Source organism: Mauremys mutica, chromosome 12 (assembly GCF_020497125.1).
Source record: "Mauremys mutica isolate MM-2020 ecotype Southern chromosome 12, ASM2049712v1, whole genome shotgun sequence".
Taxonomy (NCBI): Eukaryota; Metazoa; Chordata; order Testudines; family Geoemydidae; genus Mauremys; species Mauremys mutica.
This window is the reverse complement of record NC_059083.1, coordinates 55,452,646-55,474,956: the sequence shown is the minus strand read 5'-3', so window position 1 is coordinate 55,474,956 and position 22,311 is coordinate 55,452,646. Positions and strand designations below refer to the sequence as shown.

Below are 22,311 nucleotides of genomic sequence, written 5' to 3'. Positions count from 1 at the left end.
CACTATACCTGAAAAAGACCTACACCAGCAATGCAGGGCACTAGAGACAATGCTGACACATGATGACATGCACGATATTGATGTGAGTGATTTAGGTGATGAACTGAAAGCCCTTTCAAGATACATTTCAGCAGGATCAACTCCAAAGGCTGTTCTGGAATATATGTGCACAAATAAGATGACCACCCTCTTTCCAAATGTTTTTGTTGCTCTGCGCATACTTCTAACACTTCCTGTAACAGTTGCCAGTGGAGAACACAGTTTCTCCAAGTTAATAGAAACACAATGACACAGGAGAGGCTGGTCGGCCTTGCAACCATCTCAATAGAGCATGAGCTGGCCCAGACTGGCAGGTAGAGCAGGAAGAAGGCAGAATTGAGACCTTTCAAAGTTTTGGCCCCAGCAAGGGGGCATAGGGGCATAATTTGAGCTCCCGGCCTCAGGTGCCAAAATGTTGTGGGCCGGCCCTGCACCTAGGGGTGCTGCTGGGGAGGAAGCAACAGCTTTATCAACTCAGAGCCCAAACAGACTCTTTTTTACTGTAGATCCCCACCAGAGGAGCAGCCGGGAGTTGTAGAGATTGTGAGTGATGGAGAGATGTGTGTGTCTCTGTTTCTCATCTCTTCCTCCAAAGGGATCTGTTTAGAAACAGCAGGTCCCTGGTGGAGAAGTTTATCTAGGGAACACACACAGACCAGGAGAGAGGAAGGGCTTTGGGCAGCTGGGCCCGAAAGCTGAGCACAGAGCTGAGCTGGGCATTCAGAGGCAGCCTGAGCATTTCAGAGCAGGCCTGAAAAAATAATCTATTTTCATTCCCACCATGTACTCAGTTCCTGTCCACTCTGATCACCTGACTCTGCACAGGGCAGGCCCAATGATTGTGGGGAGGGTCAGTGAGAGGATACTCATGTATTTTCCCTGCGTGTAGCTTTGTCGTTATCCTCCTTTCCCAGGCTCCTAATGCAAAGAAAAAGTCTGGTCTGGTGGTTTAGCTGTTCTCTTGAAAGACCCAGGTATAATTCCCTGCTCTGGGACAGTCTTCCTGTGTGACTTCAGGCAAGTCACTTATGTTCTCTGTGCCGGATGTTCCTCTCTCTGAAATGAGGTAACAGCACTTTCCCCACCTCCCAGGAATGTTATGAGGCTAAACCCATGGAACAGGGATGGGGGCAGATAAGTACCTTCAAGAGTCATAAGCACAGCCATTTCCTTTCCAGGTCAAATCACATGGGGGTTGCCAAAATTTTTCCTGATTTCATCTTGAGTCTTTCAATGCCCAGTGCTTTTCTTAAAGCCCCAGTTCTGGGAATCCTGTGATGCCATGAGACTCTAAGCTCTCATTTCCATAAAATGGGACGCTTCTGCTCTCCTGGCTCAGTAGAAAAGCTTGAGAACATGAACAGAGCGAAACCTCATCACTCAGAAACAAGCAAACAAAAAGTCCAACATGTAATTCTAGAAAAAATCTCCTGATTCCTTTAGCCAATCTCATGAGTTTTGAACACTCGGTGCTGGCAGTTACTGCCTTGGCAGTGATCAGTTTATTTCCAGGCCTGACTTCTCTAGCTAAGGCCCTAAATAGAAAAACACATATTCTCCATTTCAGTTCACCACCAGTCAGGGCCGGATTAACCTTTTGTGGGCCCCTGTGACAGATTTTATAGTTAGGTTTTTTTGCCTGGATTATTTACAGACTTTTTTTGGAAAAGGGCCCATTTTTCTTCAGAATAGCTGCAAAGAAACCAAGATTTTTTTTTAACATTTTTCTTTTTTAACACTTTTACAACATTTAACTGATTAATTCCCTCCAGCCTCTGCAGAGTTAACTTTTTACTTTTTTTTTTAAACTGCTTGCTTATTTTTTAAAATGACACCTTAATTAACTTAGATTTTGCCATTTTAAGTACTATTTTAGGGATTTAAATCTTTTATGTTTGCACTTACTTCTTTTCTTACTCCTGCCACTATGCCCTTAAGGCTTTTAACCTGTTTATTAATTTTTTGTATTTGTTGCCTTCCTGCTTGTTTGGGCCCAATTTTGTTGTTGTTGTTGTTGAACTGTCCCTTTCCATGAGCACAGGCTTTGTTTTACTACCAATTTAGCAAGGAGAGTGGGCTTTTTAACTAGCCCCCACTGTTTACTCCTTTTTCCAGATCATTTATTAATATGTTACATAGGACTGGACCCAGTACAGACCCCCGGGGGACACCACTATTTACCTCTCTCCATTCTGGAAACTGATCTTTTATTCCTACTCTTTGTTTTCTATCTTTTAACCAGTTACCAATACATGAGAGGACCTTCCCTCTTATCCCATGACTGCTTACTTTGCTTAAGAGCCTTTGGTGAGAGACCTTGTCAAAGGCTTTCTGGAAATCTAAATACTGGATCCCTCTTGTCCCCCCTTGTTGGCCCCCTCAGATAATTATAGTAGATTGCTGAGGCATGATTTGCCTTTACAAAAACACGTTGAGTATTCCCCAACAAATTATGTTCATCTATGTTTCTGTCAATTTTGTTCTTTACTATAGTTTCAACCAGTTTGCCCAGTACTGAAGTCAGGCTTATTGGTCTGTAATTGCCAGGGTCACCTCTGGAGCCCTTTTTAAAAATTGGCATCACATTAGCTATCCTCCAGTCATCTGGTACAGAAGCTGATTTAAATGATAGGTTACAGACTACAGTTAGTAGTCCTGCAATTTCACATTTGAGTTCCTTCAGAACTCTTGGGTGAATACCATCTGGTCCTGGTGACTTATTACTGTTTAGTTTATCAGTTTGTTCCAAAACCACCTCCTAGTAACACCTCAATCTGGGACAATTCCTCAGATTTGTCACCTAAAAAGAATGGCTCGGGTTTGGGAATCTCCCTCACATTCTCAGCCATGAAGACCAATGCAAAAAATTAATTTAGTTTCTCCGCAATGGCCTTATTGTCCTTGAGTGCTCCTTCAGCATCTCAATCGTCCAGTGGCCCCACTGGTTGTTTAACAGGCTTCCTGCTTCTGATGTGCTTAAGTTTTGTTTTGTTTTTTTCTATTACTTTCTGAGTCTTTGGCTAGCTGTTCTTCAAATTCTTTTTTGGCCTTCCTAATTATATTTTTACACTTTTTTTTGCCAGAGTTAATGCTCCTTTCTATTTTCCTCGCTAGGATTTAACTTCCACTTTTTAAAGGATGACTCTTTGCCTCTCACTAATTCTTTTACTTTGTCGTTTAGCCATGGTGGCACTTTTTTGCTTCTCTTTTACTATGAACATGCTGGTAGAGAGGCACAGAGAGAGAAGGACAGAGTCCCTTAAAAATGTTTTGAATTTTCAGATTGTGTGTATTTGATTGGATTTGGATTTGACAGGACTGGGAATACAGGCTTGATCAGCTAGGGGAAAAGGGGGTATTTAGTTTTGGTCAGTTGTTTATTTTGCTTTACATAGTAGTGTGTATGCTGTTTCATTTTCTTTGTGTGTGCAGTACAATACATCCAGTACATTCTCTGATTTAAAGTAATTAGCTATTAGTATTTTGAACCTCTAATTTTTTTCTAGAAGCTTGCATTTGTTTATTGCTTTAATTAGTATGATTTATTTTTATTGGTTTAGTTCTTTTCCACTGATTTGCTGTGAATAAACGCTGCACCAGTGAGCCGCCATAGATGAAGCTGAAAACTGATTTGTCTGTATGCACTGCGCCCAGAGCAGCTAGCTCCTCTATACCCCTCGGCTCCTCCCCCCATCGTTTGCCCCACTCGGTTGCCCGGCCCAGGGCTTCTCTCCACCCCCTGGCCCTTCCCGCTGGCTCCTCTCCACCCCATGACCCTTCTTCCCGTCCACTACTTGCTCCTCTCGGCTGGCAGCCAGCTGAGGGCTCCTCTCTGCCCCTGTCATCGCCAGCAGAGATGGGGGCGGAGAGGAGCCCTCAGCCGCTGCCACTCTGGGCCGGTGACTGTCTGCTTCGGGCTTCCCGGGGGTGGGGGCTGCCTCTCCCTGCCACTCTGTGGAAGTGGTGGGCTGGGGAAGTTGGTGGCTCCCCCGCCCATGCAAGGAAACACTTCCTCTGCACCAGTGCCAGGTGGGTAGTGCTGTGTGGGGCCCATTGGGACAGGATTGCTCTGTGCTCCCGAGCTTCAGCTGTCCTAACCCCTAGCACTGTGCTGGGAGTGGGGGATCCCTGCTCTGTCCTGGCTCAGCAGGGTCTGGGAACAGGGCTTGGGGGAATGGGTCTGTGATGGGGTGGGAGGTGCTGGGGAGTGGGGGAGGTTTGTGTGCTTTGGGGTGCTTGGCAGTGGAGGTCTGTTGGGGGGCGCTATGTAGTTGTGGTGGGGCTGTAGGGAAGGACATTGGGCAGTGGGGGAGCGCTAGGAAGTGGGGGGTCTGTGTGGATTGATGGGCAGTTGTGGTGGGACTGAGGGTGGGAGTGCACTGGGCAGGGGTGGTGTGTGCAGGGTGCTGTGCTGGGCATTGGGGGTGCTGGGCATATGGAGTTGGAGGTGTTGGGGGTTGTGTGGTACGGCATGGGCCCATCCCCATGGGGAAAGGGAACACGGGCACCACAGGGCCGGGTGGGCCAGTATCCGTCTGGCAACTGCCCGTTTGTAAACAGTGTCCTCACACTGGGTGGAGTGGGGCCGCCCTGCCGTGTCATGCCCCATTGCCCCTGGCCAGCCCTTCACCCTGGGGACTGACTTCCCCACGCCATGTTCCATTGCCTCCATCGGAGCCCACAAATACGTTTGGCGACGGGACCACAAAATATTAATCCAGACCTGCCCCAGGCTTAACCCCAGCTCCTCCTCCCCTGCCTCCAGGGCCGGTGCAAGGATGTTTCGTGCCCTAGGCGAAACTTCCACCTTGCGCCCTCCCCCCCGTGCCCCTGCCCTGAGGTGCCCCTCCTACAGCAGCTCCGCCCTGAGGCACCCCCCTGCCCCGTGCACGAGCACCCCAAGCAAGCCGTCGCTGCTTCACTTCTCCCGCCTGGGGGCACCTAAGCTGATTGGCGCCGCAAGCCTGGGAGGCGGGAGAAGTGAAGTGACCACGGTGTGCTCGGGGAGGAGGCGGGGCAGGGGTGAGCTGGGGCAGGGAGTTCCCCTGCGTGCCGCCCCCTCCTTACTTGCTGCAGGCAGCCCTCCCCCAGCTCCCTCCACCTAAATGCCAGGTGTATGGTTGCAAAACGGGAGGGTTTCGAAATGTGTCGGTACACCGGGCCAGTCACTTTCCACCCCCTTCCTCGATTTGCCACCTTTGCTCCGTTTTAACCCGTGGCCTGCAAGAGCAGGCAGCAGAATCAGAGCCGGAGCGAGGGCAGCGCAGGGGTGCTGCAGTCCCGGCACGTGTGGGGCAGCGGGCTCAGCAGTTCCTGTGTGAGCATGTTCACTACAGCAGGGGGGCTCATTAGCTGTAGTGGCTGCCCGGCTCTGGCTACAGCTAAGGGAGGGAGGCGGCTGCTTTGTTTCTTTACCCTGCACTCTCGGGGTTGAACTTCCTGGGTCAGAAGCTGCTGCCGTCTCCGTCCCTTGCGATCCCGGAACCCGAACTGATCAACTGCTCCCCAGCGAGGTGTGTGCGGGGAGAGCCCTTCCTTAGCGCCCTTCTGTGCCCAGCCCGGGGGGACTCTCTGCGGGGGCTGGAACCAGCCCCTGGGGCAGCCCCGGGCTCTGCCGACACCAGCCCCTGAGCCGGAGCCTGCAGGTGAGGGGCGAGACCCGGGGGAAGGGCCGGGGCCGGGCAGGAAAGTGACTCTGCACCACCGGCCCCTCCTCGCCCCAGCTCTGCTCCGGGGGGGGGGGGGGGAATCTGCGAGTCCCAGAGCTGCTGCCCTCCCTGATCCCCCACCCCCGGCTCTGCCCCCCTGAGCGCCTGCAGGAGCCGAGCCAGCTCCGGGAGAGCGAACGGCCCGGGCCGGGCCAGGGACCGAGTCTCCCAGCCCGACGGGAGGGGGCGGGAGGGAGACAGGGGGAGAGACTGGCAGGGGCAGCAGGAGCAATCAGTGGGGAGGGAGATTCCCAGCCCCATTCCCTGCAGCACCCCAGGGCAGATTGACTTTCCTTGGACAAGGTGAAGGGGAGGGAGCAGAAAAGCCAGTTCCTGCCTCTGCCTGGTCCCAGCGCTGCTGGGGGAATGTGCTGCCCGGGGGACAGTGTCAGGGGGATCCCCCAAAGCGGCTCCTTGGATTCTGCTCTCTCATGACCGCTGGAGCGCACAGTGGCACTGTTGGGTGCACAATTTTAGTCTAAAGGGCCCTTTTCAGATGCTTATAACATGTTCAGTGTTACTAGATGAACCTCACTTCAACCCACTCTGGCAGTTCCTATGTTGATCTTTACAGTGGACAGTCTCGCTCTGGGGTGAATTTATTTCTGAAAGTTGAATGAAGAACCAGCTTCTGAGCTGTCTCACTTCACTTTGCCCACAATTTACCAGGCCTCATTATTGTCAAGCCTAAATTTAGGCCCCCAAACCTCTGTTCTAGTTACATTTTAGCACCTTTCTCTTGAACATAAACACACACCACTTTCAGAAGCTACAGCAATTTGCTGGCTCAGCAATTTGAATCCCAGGCTATGTGTTGAGAGAACTGAATAGGGATTTGCAATCTAACTTTAGAGTTTTTTTAAATATCTTGGCTCAAGTATTTCCCCAGAATGGCGGAGTCTAGAATGTCTGTGGGAAAGAACTGGGGGGAACTGAAACCTCCCCCGGCACCCTCCTCATGCTGACAGGCTGCAGAATAACACCCATGTTTTGCTCCAGGTTGTCCCATGCCCTCCAGAGACAGGGAAGGGAAATGACTGCAGTGGAGCTGGTGACCTTCGAGGAGGTGGCTGTGTATTTCTCCAAGGAGGAATGGGCTCTGCTGGACCCGGGTCAGAGAGCCCTCTACAGGGACGTCATGCGGGAGAATTATGAGACTGTGACCTTGCTGGGTAAGGTTTCATAGCCCCTTGGGAAGTAGATGCTGCAGGTGTCTCTAAAGCACCAGGGCTGGTTTCTGTGCAGGATTCTTCATTGGTCCCCCAGATATCAGGAGGATCAGCCCCTAGCTCCTGTGTGTGAGAGACTATCCCTTCCACATCCACTCCCACAGAACAGACGATTCAGGGATATAATGATGATGCTACTCTTCCCATAACCAAGGTTTTCAAGTGAGACAAATTCACTCTCTACTCCTCCTTCTTGAGGCAAGTTCCAACTTCTGGGGCCTCTGAGCCCTCTGCCATCTCCCAGATGGACAAGTGTCTCATGACTTGGCTCGGCCTAAGTCTCCAGTGACCAGATTTTCAAATACACTTACGGCAGATCTACACTACCACTTAAGTCAATATAACTTGCGTCGCTCAGGGGGTGTGAAAAAGACATCCCCTGAGCGCCGCAAGTTACACTGACCTAGCTGCTGTCCATGCCAGTGCTATGTCAGTGGGAGATGCTCTCCTGCCAACATAGCTTCTGCCTCTCTTGGAGGTGGAGTAATTATGCCACTGGGAGAGTGCTCTCCTGTCAGCATAGAGCGTCTTCACCAGACACACTACAGCAGCATATATAGCGCTTCTAGTGCAGCCACAGCCTCTTGGAGAGACAAACACTGGAGGAGCAGGCAGCCACTGACTTCCCACTTTCCCGGAGGTGCTGGGTTCGGACTTCAGTCCTGGAGCTTCAGGCACCATCCCCTGGACTCACTGCCCCCTCCCTGGCACCTCCCTACCCACTTCTCCATCCAGGACTTAATTTGTCCCTGGGCTTGCCAGAGCTGAGTAAATCTGCTGTGAAAAGGGATATTTGTATTTGTTTTTTAATATCACTTTTCACAGCAGACTTAGTAGCTAGCTGTGAGGCTGTGAAAAGTGATGTTAATATACAAGTATCACTTTTCACAGCAGCAGACTTACCAGCTAGTAAATCTAAAGAAAACCAACCAAAAAGAACCTCAAAAGAAACAACAACAAAAAATACAAGAACATGCAAAGCACCTTTTTTGAGTTTCTATTCTGTTTAGGTCCAGTAAAGAATAGAGACAACTGTACATTTTTATTATTGAGTCTGCAAAAAACTCCTACATAAATAAATTACAATGATTTGGACATGTGCATATGCATATTTATTTGTTTTTCCTAAAGTTAATTAAGTATTTTAGGAAAAATTGTCAGAGCAGCCACCAGCAAGAGTTGGTGGCCGCATTCTGAGGCTACCAAAAATGTGTTGTGAGAACCCCTGGTCCAGTGTTATGGATCTGGGTCTGGGTTTGGCTGTTGTTAGTGCCTTCACTAAGGGCTGCTCCTTGTGCCAATGTGCCGAACTCCTGGAAGGAGGGCATTGTTCCTGGTGTCTCTTCCTGGCTGTGGTTAGTCTCTGTGAAGTGATGGTTCCTGGTAGTGAGAGGGGCTGGGTTCTGGGGCTCAGTGAGGGTTAATGATGTAATTTATGGTCTGGCAGTGTTCTGTGGGGTATGTCACTATAGTAGAAAAAAGCGAGGAGGGCTCTTGAGTTTCAGGCTCTGCCCTGTGACTCAGGAGACCTGGATTCAATTCCAGGCTCTTCCACAGCCTCCCTGTCTGACCTCTTGTAAATCACTTAGTCTGTGATTTTCAAAGGGACCCTAGAGAATTAGACATCCAATCTTTTTCCTTTGGTGTCTGTGCCCCTTTAGAAGTCCCAGCTTTATTTTCCTAGTCCTCCTTTTCCCCTCTGTGAAATGTAGAAATAAATCCGCTCCCTGTCTGTTTTGTGTTTTTAGATTGACAGCTGTTTGGGGTAGGGCCTGTCTCTCACTACGTGAATATCTGGTGCCTATTTTGAGAGAGACAATGGTCCAGTGGTTAGGGCTCTGACAGCAAACTCCAAAGACCTGGGTTTAATTTCTTACTCTGACTGCCACAATGGCTTGTGTATGTCACTTAGACTGTCTGCCCCAGTTGCCTATCTGTACAATATTTATTACAGCCAATCCCTATGCCTCAGAGGTCTGAGGATAATGACTTTAAATACTGTGAAGTGCTCAGTTACTATGGTATGAGGGGCCACATAAGTACATTGATAACAGATTGAAATCACGGTCTATTGTGAGTTTCACTATGCTTCTGTCGCTAATAATCTCGGCCTCCTGCAGCAGCAGCACTGGTGTAAGGGGTACAAAAATTCCTTGTTCTGAAGTCTCTTTTTGCTCGTGTGTAACCTATCACCAGCTTTCTCCACCCTGCTATAGCTAATACATCTTTGTGCTCCTTGGCCTCTTGCTTGGGTAGAGTTTTCATGAATTTCTGGGGATGGAGCGTGATGGTAACTGCTGCTTTATAGATTAGCATGACAATGTGTCTGCGTTTGAGCCCAGATGGGAATAGAGCATCTCCTCTGCCTCTCTGGGTCTGTGGTTCATGGGGTAACTGAAGTGAAGTGAAGTGAAGCTCAGCAATCCTTCCTAAAGGGACAGTTCTGGTTTGTGCCAGAAGTAGGGAGCGGCCTGACAGGGCTGGGGATGGGGGCAGGTCTGGTGTTTCTGATGCCTGTGTCCAGTCCAGGAGGTGACTGGCTGTGTGTGGGAATGGACATTGCCTGAGAGAAACTCAGATTCTCTGGGTGCAGATTTATCCTGGGTGATTGACACCTGGGTCTAAGCACTGGGCTTAGCCTAGCCAGGCTGTGAGCAGTCACCTGCAAGCCCTCCGCAAGTTAGTGTCCTCACTGGTGCTGCACTCAGCCTGTGTATGTCCCTATAACTTCTGGGGGCTCATCCCATGCTTCTTAGCACTGCAGGGAGCTGAGACACTCTATGATTCTTTTTCTTTGAATCAGGGGAGGACACTCTGTCCTTATGAGCACAAGGGGACATTGTGGGAAGGATTTGAAGGACTATTAGCACTCAAGTGACATAGCCTTCACTTTCACGGCAAAGTGGATGGTTTACCAGCTGAGTGAAAGAAGCCTGGCCTTTAGCCTTTATCCCCGGTGAGCCAGCCAACCTGGCTTTACTTCTGTTTGAGGCATTAGGAAACTATTAGTGGACAGTGTGTCCAGTTCTGGTGTTCACATTCCAAGAAGAATGTTGACAAATTGGAAAGGGGCTTACAAAAGTGCCACAAGAATGATTCGAGGTCTGGAAAATCTACCTTAGAGTGAGCGACTAAAGGAGCTCAGTCTGTTTAGTTTATCCAGGAGAAGGTTAAGAGGTGTATTGTACAGAGCCCAAAGATACCTACATGGGGAGAAAATGTCTGACAGCAGAGGGCTCCTTAATCTAGCAGAGAAAGTCGGAATGAAATCCAGTGGCTGAAACCTGGAGCTGGACAAATTCAGGGCAGTCACAAGGTGCAAATGTTGAGGTAAGTGAACTATTGGAGAAATTACCTAGCGTTGTGGTGTACTCTCCATCACTTGGAGTCTTTAATTGAGCCATGGATGTCTCTCTCTAAGAAATAGAGTCTAGTTTAACAAGATATGGGCTTGATTAGGAGTCTCTGGGTGAGGTTCTCTAGTCCAGCGTTTCTCAAATGCGGCCACCAGCCACTTTTCATGCGGCCATGACAGTTTCCTGGGTGGTGTTGTAGGGAGTCGAAGCAGTGGCACTTACCCCTCCCTCCCTGTAGTTTCTGGCTGCAACACCCTGCACCATCTCTGCAGACAGGTGGGACACAACACTGGAGGAGCAAGGGGAGGTGGTGGAGTAGGGTGGTTGGGCAGCAGGCTCTAGTGGCAGCTGCAGCCTCCAGCAGCATGGCTTCAGGTGCTGACCCCTGGCTCTGGCCATGTGGTGGTGGGTTCCTACACCCAGCTCTGGCAGTGCAGCAGGTGCTGACTTGGATCTAGCCATGCAGCCCCCAGGCTCCAACTCTGGCCACAGCTCTGGTCCCGGGGCTTCGGGCACTAACCCCCAGATCCAGCCACTCAGCAGTGTGGCTTAACACCCTTCCCCATCGTCCCTGGCCCCCACTGCCTCCCTCGGCCCCACATCCACCCCCTCATCGCCCCTGCTGCCTCCCTTGGCTCTGCATCCATCACTCCTGGCCCCTGCTGCCTCCCTCAGTCCATGTGAGCATGCTCAGTACAAGCCAAGCAGCAAATCTGGGGGGCATATGATCCTGCATGCCTGCATCATGGACTTCAGAAAACCAGACTTTAGCAAACTCAGAGAAGTAGTAGGTATGGTCCCAGAGGAAGAATATTTAAGGGGAAGAAGGAGTTAAGAAGAGCTGGCAGTATCTGAGAGAGAATATTTAAGGCACAACAAGAAAGACCCCCAATGCAAATGAAAGATGGGAAGAATAGTAAGAGGCCAATATGGCTGAATCTGGAGCTTTTTTTACTGACCTGAAAATCAAAAAGCAATCCAGTAAAAAGTGGAAAAATGGATAAATTACTAAGGATGATTATTAAAGAACAGGAGAAGCATGTTGAGGAAAAAATGAGAAAGGTTGGGGCACAAAATTAGTTGCACATAGCAAGGCACATAAAAGGAAATAAGAAGAGGTTCCATAACTATATTAGGAACAAGAAAAAGCTAAAGGAAAGTGTAGGCCCACTACTTAGCAGGGAAGGATAGCTAACAATGAATACCATCAAGAAGGCTGAGCTCTTTAATGCCTATTTTACTTCAGTTTTCACTAAAGATAATTATGATCAGATGCTTAACACTATTCGTATTAACAAGAAGGAGGAAGGAACACAAGTTAGAATAGAGAAAGAATAAGGTGAAGAATGTTTAGTAAAGTTAGAGGTATTCAGGTTGGCATATTTACCGTAGGATACTTAAGGAACTAGCTGAGGCAATCCCAGAAAACATTAGCAATTATTTTTGAGAACTCATGGAGAACAGGTTAGGTCCCAGTGGACTGGAGAAAATGAAACTGACTTCCTATTTTTAAAAGGGGAACAAAGAGGACCCAGAGAATTATTGACAAGTCAGCTGAACTTTGATACCTGGGTAGATACTGAAACAATATTTTAAACAATCAATTTGTAAGTACCTAGAGGATAGCAGGGTTATAAGGAATAGGTAGCATAGATCTGTCAAGTACAAATCAAGCTACAACAAACTAATTTATTTCTTTGACAAGGTTACTCTCCTAGTGCATAAGGAAGTAGCACTAGACATGATTTAGCTTGATTTTAGTAAAGATTTGACACAATCCCACTATCATATGCAACCTAGGGAATATAGTTTAGATCAGTGATCTCCAGTCTTTTCACGCACAAGATGACTTTTTGAATTTAAGTGCGACCCAGGATCTACCACGTGCCTTTCCCGAGGCCCTGCCCCTTCTCCAAAGCCCCGCCACACTCCCTCCATCCTGCACTCCCTCCATCGCTCACTCTCCCCCACCCTCACTCACTTTCACCATGGTGGGGGGGGTTGGGGTTCGGGAGGGGGTGTGGGCTCTGGGCTGGGGACGAGGGGTTTGGAGCGTGGGAGGGGCCTCTGGGCTGAGCCTGAGGCAGAGGGTTGGAGTGCAGGAGGGGTGCAAGCCCTGGGAGGGAGTTTGGGTGCAGGAGGGGGCTCCAGGCTGAGGCAGAGTGTTGTGGTACGGGAGGGGGTATGGGGTGCTGGCTCCAGGAGGGGGGAGTTAGGGCTGGGGCAGGGGGTTGGGATGCAAGAGGGGTTGAGGTGAAAGCTCTGGGAGGGAGTTTGGGTGCAGGAGGGGGCCCCAGGCTGGGGCAGGGGGTTGGGGTGCAGGAGGGGGTTTGGGTGCAGGACAGGATATGAGGTGCTAGCTCTGGGAGGGGGCTCAGGTCTGGGGATTGCGGTGCGGGCTCCTGCATGTTTAGTTGTGAGAAAAAAGGACTGAAGGGAGACCTTATAACAGTCTTCGAACATGTTACAGGGTGTTGTAAAAAAGATGGTGATCAGTTGTTCTCTATGTGCACTGAAGATAGCAGAAGAAGTAATTGGCTTAATGTGCAGCAAATGAGATTTAGGTTGGCTATTAGGAAAAACTCTCTAAGGGATTGGCTACACTTAAGAGTTGCAGCGCTGGTAGTTTGCAGCGCTGGTCATCCAGCTGTGTAGGAACAGCGCTGGTGTGTGGCCACACTCACAGCTACCAGCGCTGGTGTGTGGCCACATTTGCAGCGCTGTTGGGAGTGATCCATTATGGGCAGCTATCCCAGCGTTCAAGTGGCAGCAACGTGCTTTTCAAAAGAGGGGGGTGGGGGGTGGTGTAGTGTGACAGGGAGCGGGCGAGAGAGAGAGAGTGGATTTTTGGAGCCAACACTGTGTGTTACCTTCCTGCCTTGAAAAATCAGAACATGTTCCCGATCCCTTACCCTTAACTCTTAACTGCAAACAGCCTGCAGCCAACGGACTCCCTCTCTCCCCTCTGCCCCATTTCTGTCAAGCAAACACTCACTCCCTGCCTGCCTCATTATCTCATTTGATTGTTGACAGATTGATCACAGCAAACAGGAGCTGTGTTTGTAGATAAGCAGCTCCGGGATCTACGGAGCTACGAGTTCACAACAAAACAAAGAGAGGCTGCATAACAAAACAAAGAGTAATTTATAAAAGCATTCTGGGATATCTGCTAATACCCTGGAGGCCAATAACAGCGCTGGTGTGTGTCCACACTTGATGAGCAGCGCTGGATCACCAGCGCTGCACTCGCTACACCCCAACCAGACCAGGTGTACAGCCAGCGCTGCAGCCAGGGAGTTGCAGCGCTGGATGTGCCTTGCAGGTGTGGACGGTTACTAATTGCAGCGCTGGAAAGCCTCCACCAGCGCTGCAACTTTCAAGTGTAGCCAAGCCCTAACTGTAAGGATATTTAAGCACTAGAAAAGTTATCGAGGCAGGTTCTAGAATCCCTGTCACTGAACGTTTTTAAGAACAGATGGACAAACACCTGTTAGAGATTGTGTAGGTTTATTTGGTCCTGCCTCAGCACAGGGGATTGGACTAGTCAGGGACCACTGCCCCATTATACAAGGTGCGGCATGGGGACACCTAGTGACAGGGCCGCCCAGAGAATTCAGGGGGACTGGGGCAAAGAAAGTTTGGGGGCCCCTTCTATAAAAAAATTGCAATACTATATTCTCCTGGGGGCCCTTGTGGGGCCCACGGCAAATTGCCCCACTCGCTCCCCCCTCCCCCCCACGGGCGCCCCTGGGAAAAATAAACCTTCCGCATTTCGGCACAAACCCAGTTTTGAGAAAACTTCTTTACAAGATATCACTGGTTCTCAGCACCAGCTAGTGCTAAAAGGCGCTAAAGCTCATTAAAAGGGTTGGACAAATATTTTCCATCAAAACTTTTTCTGGATCGAAAACTAGGGTTTTTTAAAAAGCAGAAAAAAATCACGGACAATATCTGCCTTCCTTCAAAATTTGTTGTGGTTTTTTAAATTGAAAAGCTGAAATTAGTCTGCCAAAACCTGAACATGGTTTGAGGTTTCAGAAGTGTGTGGCCAAATATTTGCTGCTTGCTGTGTTTGATTGTTTAAAGAAACAATAAAAAAATTCTGCTTAAAAAAAATCCAAAACTTTTGAACCACCTCAGCTTGTAACCAAACACCTGAGCCTATCCAGGCAGAGATTTTTCCAGGTTTCTGATACTCTGCTGGCTTCCTTGACTCATATCTGTCTCCATAACTTTGGGTTCATTTAGGTTAGAACATAAGAACAGCCATACTGGGTCAAACAAAGGCCATCCTGCCCAGTATCCTGTCTACTGACAATGGCCAATGCCAAGTGCCCCAGAGGGAGTAAACCTATCAGGTAATGATCAAGTGATCTCGCTCTTGCCATCCATCTCCACTCTCTGAGAAACAGAGGCTAGGGACACCCATTCCTTACCCATCCTGGCTAATAGCCATTAATGGACTAAATCTCCATGCTGTTTCCTAGAGACTGGCTCCATGTGGTCCCTCACAAACTGGAGACGGTTACTGTGGGTTTGTCTTTAGTATAGCTTATGTACATACTCCACGAACTGAGCATTTGAACTTGTTCCAGAATCTGGGATGAGCCTATGTTGTCAAAACTGAAATGCTCAAAATAGCACATGCATGTGAATGGACATAGGGTGCTAAAATTAAATTAATCCAGGGGTTCTCAAACTGGAGGTCAGGACCCCTCAGGGGGTCACGAGGTTATTACTGGGGGTCATGAGCTGTCAGCCTCCACCTCAAACCCCGCTTTGCGTCCAGCACTTATAATAGTGTTAAATATATAAAAAAGTGTTTTCAATTTATAAGGGGGGGGGATTGCACTCAGAGGTTTGCTATGTGAAAGGGTCACCAGGACAAAAGTTTGAGAACCACTGAATTAACCCCTCTGAAGCTTCAGGGAATGCAAGGGATGGGGGGGTCTCCCTTGGTAGGGTTGAGAAGGATATTGCTCTTCTCATGTGATCCCTCTCCCAGCAGCTAATTTTAAATGAAGCTACCCTCCCCTGACATGAATCTCCCTATGGCACTGAAATTAAATATAGACTATAATTTGGCATTTGAGAAGTGAAAGGGATGGCAGCCCTAATGGAAAAGCTAACAGCTTGGCTCTTCTGCAAGCCTCAAACTGCTGAATGAGCTTTAGGGTAGGGAAGGCTCTGCCTCCCAAACAGCCTGGCTCTGCCCCCTATCCGACCTCCACCCACTTCCTTCCCCCAACTGCCCCCCTTAGAATCCCCAACCCATCCTGCTCCTTGTCCCCTCACCATCCCCCAGAGACCCCCCACCACCACCCTGGGACCCCACCCCTGCTCCCTGTCTGCCCCAACCCCTATCCACCCCCCCCCCAGAATGCCCACAATACAACCCCCCTCATTCCCTGCCCCCTGACCGCCCCCCCAACCTCCGCCCCCTCCCTATGCCCTGACTGTCCCCAGGACTCCCTGCTCCTTAGCCAACCCCCCTGGGCCCAGCCTCTTACCCCCGGCTCCCTCCTCACCCGGAGCCTCAGAGCATCGCTCAACAGCTGCAGCATTTCTCCGGCGGGGCCTGAGCTCCGCCCTGCTCAGAGCCGCGTGGTGAGGGGGCGGGGTTGGGAGCTCCACGCCGAGCGGAGGGAGCTGAGCTCAGCCTGGAGCTCGCAGCCCCGCCCCCTCACCACGCGGCTCGGAGTGGGGCGGAGCTCAGGGGCCCCGCCGGAGTCAGGCTGCGGCGCTGTCTGAGGACGCTGCTTGATGCGCTAAGGCTCCAGGAGAGGGGCGGAGCCTCATCTGTTCTCTTGGGGGGCCCCTGCAGAGCCCGGGGCCCGGGGCAAATTGCCCCACTTGCCCCCCCCTCTGGGCAGCCCTGCCTAGTGAAACACAGTCTCCAGATGAAAGAGCTCTAAGTCTAACTAATACAGAATCATAGAAATGTAGGGCTGAAAGGGACCTCAAGAAGTGAAGCAGGACCAAGTAAACCTAGATTATCCCTGACGTGTTTATCCAACCATTTCCCTCCAGCAATGGGGATTGTACAACCTCCCTTGGAAGCCTATTCCAGAGCTAAACTACCCTTCTAGATAGAAAGTTTTTTTTCCTACTATCTGACCTAAATTTCCCTTGCTGCAAGTTAAATCTATTACTTCTTGTCTTAACTCAATTCATCACCATCCTCTTTTTCTCAAGACTAAACATGCATGTTTTTTAACCTTTCCTTATAAAATTTCTAAATCTTTTATCATTTTTGTTGCTCTCCTCTGGACTCTCCAGTTTGTCCACTTCTTTCCTAGTGTGTGGTGCTCAGAATTGGACACAGTTCTCAAACTGAGCCCTCCTCAGTGCTGAGTAGAGCAGGACAATTATGTTTTGTGTCTTACATACAACACTCCTGTTAATACACCCCAGAATATTAGCCCTCCTCAGGAGGTTGGCGAGTTGGTGCACCAACATCTTTATGTTCTGTCTTGTGTTGGAGAGAGATAGGTGTGGCAGGAAAGGGAGTGTAGTTGTCAGTGATGGGAGAGTGGTTGTATCTCAGATAGCTAGAGAGGGTAGCAACTCTGCTTAGCTCCCCAGGGGAATAAGTTAGGACAGTTTCCTAGACAGAGGTGGTGAATCCTTGCTCCAGATCAGATCTTGTATGGTTTATAGTCCACACCCTGGAGGGGATGGGAGGGGAGAGCAGGGAGCCTCTCTGCGCTTTCCTGCTCAGAACCTGGATCTGGAAGGAGTAACAGAATTGACCTTAATGAACAAGTTTCTTTGCCTCACAAGCAGGATTTCTGATTTTCAAACCTGACATCATCTCCTGGCTGGATCAAGGAGAGGAGACGTGGCTCCCTGATCTCCATGGATACAAGGAAAGAGAGATCCCAAGAAACACCCACACAGGTGAGGATTGTGCAAAACTGATTCAGAAACCAAATATTCTATCCTCCTGGCAAAGATCAATCATGAATTTTTATCAAGTGTGTCTGACCCTTTGGCCCCTGCCTTCATCTATATTCAGAGGATGTGGAGGAAGGATGGGTCACCTCCTCTCTCTTCTTGGGAAAGGTTTGGAGGGAGAGTAGGTAGGATTAAGCCCCTGATTTTTTTTTATCTCCTCAACAGTTACTTTGGTTTGTTCCCCCACTTTCTGTTCCCCTTTCTGAGGTTCCCATCTCACCCAGCACAGGGACTGACTCCTGTCTGGATTCTCTCTCTGTCCCAGCAGGTGATGGGACAGTGAGTGAGACTGAGGAGGAGAATCTTGAGCAGGAAGGTGCTGAGCAAGTGGAACCACAGGGGACAGTATCGGGAAGAGCTAAAGGGCATGTTTCCCAGAGTCCTGAGGATGGAGAAGACCATGAGGGTCAGAGCGAGCAAGAGACAGAGCAAGGAAACCACTCAGAGGAGAGACAGGGTAAATCAAGAGGAATTAGGAAAATCAAAGAAGCTGTTCAACAGAGAATCCCCACTGGAGAGAGACCCTACACGTGTGGTGACTGTAGGAAAAGCTTCCAATACAGATCAGCCCTTATTAGACATCAGAGAATCCACACAGGAGAGAGACCCTACAACTGTCTCGACTGTGGAAAAAGCTTCAGACAGACATCAGCCCTTAGTAAACATCATACACTCCACACGGGGGAGAGACCCTATGAGTGTCTAGAGTGTGGGAAAAACTTCCGTCAGAGGTTCCACCTTAATAAACATAAGAGAATCCACACGGGAGAGCGACCCTATGAATGCCTCATGTGTGGGAAAAGCTTCAGTGAGAATTCACAGCTTCTATCTCATCAGAGAACCCACACAGGAGAGAGACCCTATAACTGCCCCGATTGCGGGAAAAGCTTCCGTCATAGATCAGTCCTCATTGAACATCAGAGAATCCATACGGGAGATAAACCCTACAAATGCAATGAGTGCGGGAAAAGCTTCAGTCGGTACTCTCACCTTCTATCACATCAGAGAACCCACACAGGAGAGAAACCCTATAAGTGCCCTGACTGTGGGAAAAGCTTCAGTGAAAGCTCAACCCTTATTCAACATCAGAGAATCCACACAGGAGAGAAACCGTACAAATGCAAAGAGTGTGGGAAAAGCTTCAGTCACATCTCACACTTCCTAACACATCAGAGAATTCACACAGGAGAGAAACCCTATAAGTGCCCTGACTGTGGGAAAAGCTTCAGTCACAACTCAACTCTTACTCAGCATCAGAGTATCCACACGGGAGAGAAACCCTACAAGTGCAATGAGTGTGGGAAAAGCTTCAGTCGGCTCTCACGCCTCCTAGCACATCAGAGAATCCACACAGGAGAGAAACCCTATAATTGCTCTGACTGCGGGAAAAGCTTCCGTCAGAGGTCAGTCCTTGTTACTCACCAGAGAGTCCACACAGGGGAGAAACCCTTTCAATGCCCAGAATGTGGGAAAAGCTTCACTGTGAACTCAACCCTCACTAAACATAGGAGAATCCACAGTGGAGAAAGACCCTATGAGTGTATTGACTGTGGGAAAAGCTTCAGTCAGAATTCACAGCTTCTATCACATCAGAGAACCCACACAGGAGAGCGACCCTATAACTGCCCTGATTGCGGGAAAAGCTTTCGTCATAGCTCAGTCCTCACTAAACATAAGAGAATCCACAGTGGAGAAAGACCCTATGAGTGTATTGACTGTGGGAAAGGCTTCAGTCATATCTCACACTTTCAGTGACATCAGGGAACCTTATAAATGCCCTGACTGTGGGAAAGGCTTGCGGCACAGCTCAGACCTCATAACACATAAGAGAATCCAGAGGTCACAAAACCAAGAATTGTCCTGGCTGGGGAAGGGCTAAGTGAATAACACCTTTGCCAATTCCCACAAATCTCAGAGGGTCAGGACAGACCTGGTAGGAGTGGCCATGGAGAGGACATGATGTAGTTATAAAGCAGAAAATGAAATGACCTTCCTGGAGCAAAGCTGTGTAGAACAAGTCTGAGATCAGACTTCCAAATTGTGATGGGATTTTATTATAATTTTCCAGATACTTCCATTGACATTCTCTATTGAAATTTGGTTTTGTATACGTAGAATCATCCCTATCTTATATGCTGACTTCACATTAACTCTTGATAGTTTTTAGGCTGATATCCACTGAGGGATTTAGGTGCTGTGACACTCAGTATTGCAGAGACTAAATTTTTTGGCACCTAGAAAATTACAGGAACAACACTGGGATCAACGAAGCCTGAGTTAGGAGCTCCCTCTCTACAATGAATGGGGAGAGATAGGTGTCTTAGAATGAGGCCTGGTCTACACTAGGACTTTAAATCGAATTTAGCAGCATTAATTCGAATTAACCGCTCAACCGTCCACACTAGGAAGCCGTTTAATTCGACCTAGAGGGCTCTTTAGTTCGAATTCGGTACGCCACCCCGACGAGGGGAGTAGCGCTAAATTCGACATGGCTATCTCGAATTAGGCTAGGTGTGGATGCAAATCGAACTTACTAGCTCCGGGAGCTATCCCACACTGCACCACTCTGTTGACGCTCTGGACAGCAGTCCGAGCTTGGATGCTCTGACCAGCCACACAGGAAAAGTCCCGGGAAAATTTGAATTCCTTTTCCTGTCTGGACAGTTAGAATCTCATTTCGTGGTTGGACATCAGGGCGAGCTCAGCAGCACCGGCAGCGATGCAGAGCTCTCCAGCAGAGGAGTTCATGTAATCTCTGAATAGAAAGAGGGACCCAGCATAGACTGACCGGGAACTCTTGGATCTGATCGGTGTGTGGGGCGAGGAGTCTGTGCTTTCGGAGCTGCGCTCCAAAAAACGGAATGCAAAGACCTACGAGAAGGTCTCCAAAGCCATGAGAGACAGAGGATACAGGCGGGATGCCACGCAGCGCCGCGTGAAAATCAAGGACCCCAGACAAGGCTACCAAAAAATCAAAGCGGCAAACGGACGCTACAGAGCCTGCCACCACTGCCCCACCAGCGACCATGGACTCTGACGATGGGACAGTGTCAACGGCCAGTTCCTCGGCGATGTTCACGGACGGGGAAGATGAGGAAGGGTTTGTGGAGGACGAGGCAGGCGACAGCGCTTACAACGCTGGTTTCCCCGACAGCCAGGATCTCTTCATCACCGTCACGGAGATCCCCTACCAACCGTCCCCGGCCATTAACCCGGACCCTGAATCAGGGGAAGGATCACTCGGTAAGTGCTTTAACCATGTAAACTTTTATTCTTAATATAACAGGAATCTGAAGTATGTGAAAAGGAGGTCTCTCTATATATGGGGATAGAACAGAAATCATCCTTGGAGATCTCCACGAAGCTCTCCTGGAGGTAATCGAAAAGCCTCCGCAGGAGGTTCCTGGGGAGAGCTGCCTTATTGGGTGCTCCGTGGTAGCACACTTTTCCGCGCCAGGCTTTCATGAGGTACTCAGGGAGCATTGCCTCCCCGAGCACGGCTGCATAGGGCCCTGGTTTGTGCTGGCTTTCACGCAGCATGCGCTCTCTATCTCCTTCAGTGACCGTCCTCAGGGTGATCTCGCTCGGAGACTCCTGCATCTAATTAGGGGAATTACTGTAATGTTACGCCTGGTCCAAAGTATTTTTAAAAAATCTCCTGACAGACGGCATAGCAGAGACTCAGCACGCTGCTGCGTGACGAGCGTAACGGAAAGCCAAAGAATCAAATGGACGCTCATGGAGGGAGGGGGGACTGAGGACGCAAGGTATCCCACAGTTCCTGCTGTCTCCGAAAAGCATTTGCATTCTTGGCTGAGCTCCAAATGCTTCTAGGGTCAAAAACAGTGTCCGCGGTGGGTCAGGGCATAGCTAGGCAATTTACGCAGCGCCCCACCCACCCCCAGAAGTGAAAGGGAAAACAATCCTCTCTTGACTCTTTGACATGTCACCCTATCTTTACTGAATGCTGCAGATAGACGCGATGGTGCAGCACTCAACACCAACATCCTTGCTCCCCCCACGCTATGGATGGCTGATGGTACAATACGACTGGTACCCGTCCTCATCATCAGCCTATTGGCACATGGGGCAGTGCAAAAGGGCTGGTAACCATGCTGACTAGCATCGGTAAGGTCAATCAAGGGCGCCTGGCCCTAATTTTTTCTGGTAGATGGTACAGTATGGCTGATAACCATCGTCATCATAGCAACAGGGGGCTGAGCTCCATCAGCCCCCACCCTTCATGTGTAAAGAAAAGATTCAATTGCCCCTGGACTAGCAGCAGGATGATGGGCTCCTCTCCTCCACACTCCTTAATGTCCTATCTGGACTATCATAGCAACTGGAGGCTGCCTTCCACTCATTTCTCACTAACAAGTCACTGTGTCTTATTCCTGCATTCTTTATTACTTCATCACACAAGTGGGGGGACAATGCTATGGTAGCCCAGGAAGGCTGGGGAAGAATGGAATGAACAGGTGGGGTTGTTGCAGGAGCACCCCCTGTGAATAGCATACAGCTCATAATCTATGCAGGATCTGACACAGAGCAGCTGTGCTCTCTGGTTCTCTGATACAGTGGTTCTGTAATACACTTGCCCATATTCTAGGCAGGAATGATTCTATTTTTACATACCAAAAAGGAGGGATTGACTCAGGGAGTCATTCCCAATTTTGGCTTTTGCGCCCCTGGCTAAAAGCAGCCAGGGGCACTTATGACAGCAGCAAATGGTGCAGTGCAAAAGGACTGGTAACCATGCCCATCTTATTACCAATTTATGGTATGGTAGATGGTACAATATGGCTGGTAACCATCTCTGCTGTCATGCAAAAGCAAAAGCATGCTGCTGTGTAGCGCTGCTGGACCGCCTCTGTCAGCGGCATCTAGTACACATACGGTGACAGGCACAAAAGGCAAAATAGGCTCTATGGTTTCCACGCTGTGGCGTCTGCCAGGGCAATCCAGGGAAAACGGGCTTGAAATGATTGTCTGCCATAGCTTTCCCGGAGGAAGGGATGACTG

The 22,311-nt window shown here is 49.5% G+C and overlaps 1 protein-coding gene across 1 annotated transcript; it reads left to right on the top strand.

The window, feature by feature from the left end:
- Nucleotides 1-6,867: 6,867 nt before the first annotated feature.
- On the top strand, nt 6,868-19,174 carry LOC123345407 (zinc finger protein 883-like). Its single transcript, XM_044982250.1, has 3 exons — nt 6,868-6,919; nt 17,116-17,232; nt 17,555-19,174. The coding sequence occupies exons 1-3, from the start codon at nt 6,886-6,888 to the stop codon at nt 19,042-19,044; spliced, it is 1,641 nt and encodes a 546-aa protein (XP_044838185.1). The 5' UTR covers nt 6,868-6,885; the 3' UTR covers nt 19,045-19,174.
- The last annotated feature ends 3,137 nt before the right edge of the window (nt 19,175-22,311 follow it).

What these genes read in the sequence shown, in the direction of transcription:
- LOC123345407 (XM_044982250.1), top strand. Translation starts at nt 6,886, where the DNA reads ATGCGGGAGAATTATGAGACTGTGACCTTGCTGG. An exon ending in TGAGACTGTGACCTTGCTGG is followed by an intron (nt 6,920 to 17,115) that starts GTAAGGTTTCAT and finishes TTGCCTCACAAG; the next exon opens with CAGGATTTCTGATTTTCAAA. An exon ending in CCCAAGAAACACCCACACAG is followed by an intron (nt 17,233 to 17,554) that starts GTGAGGATTGTG and finishes TCTCTGTCCCAG; the next exon opens with CAGGTGATGGGACAGTGAGT.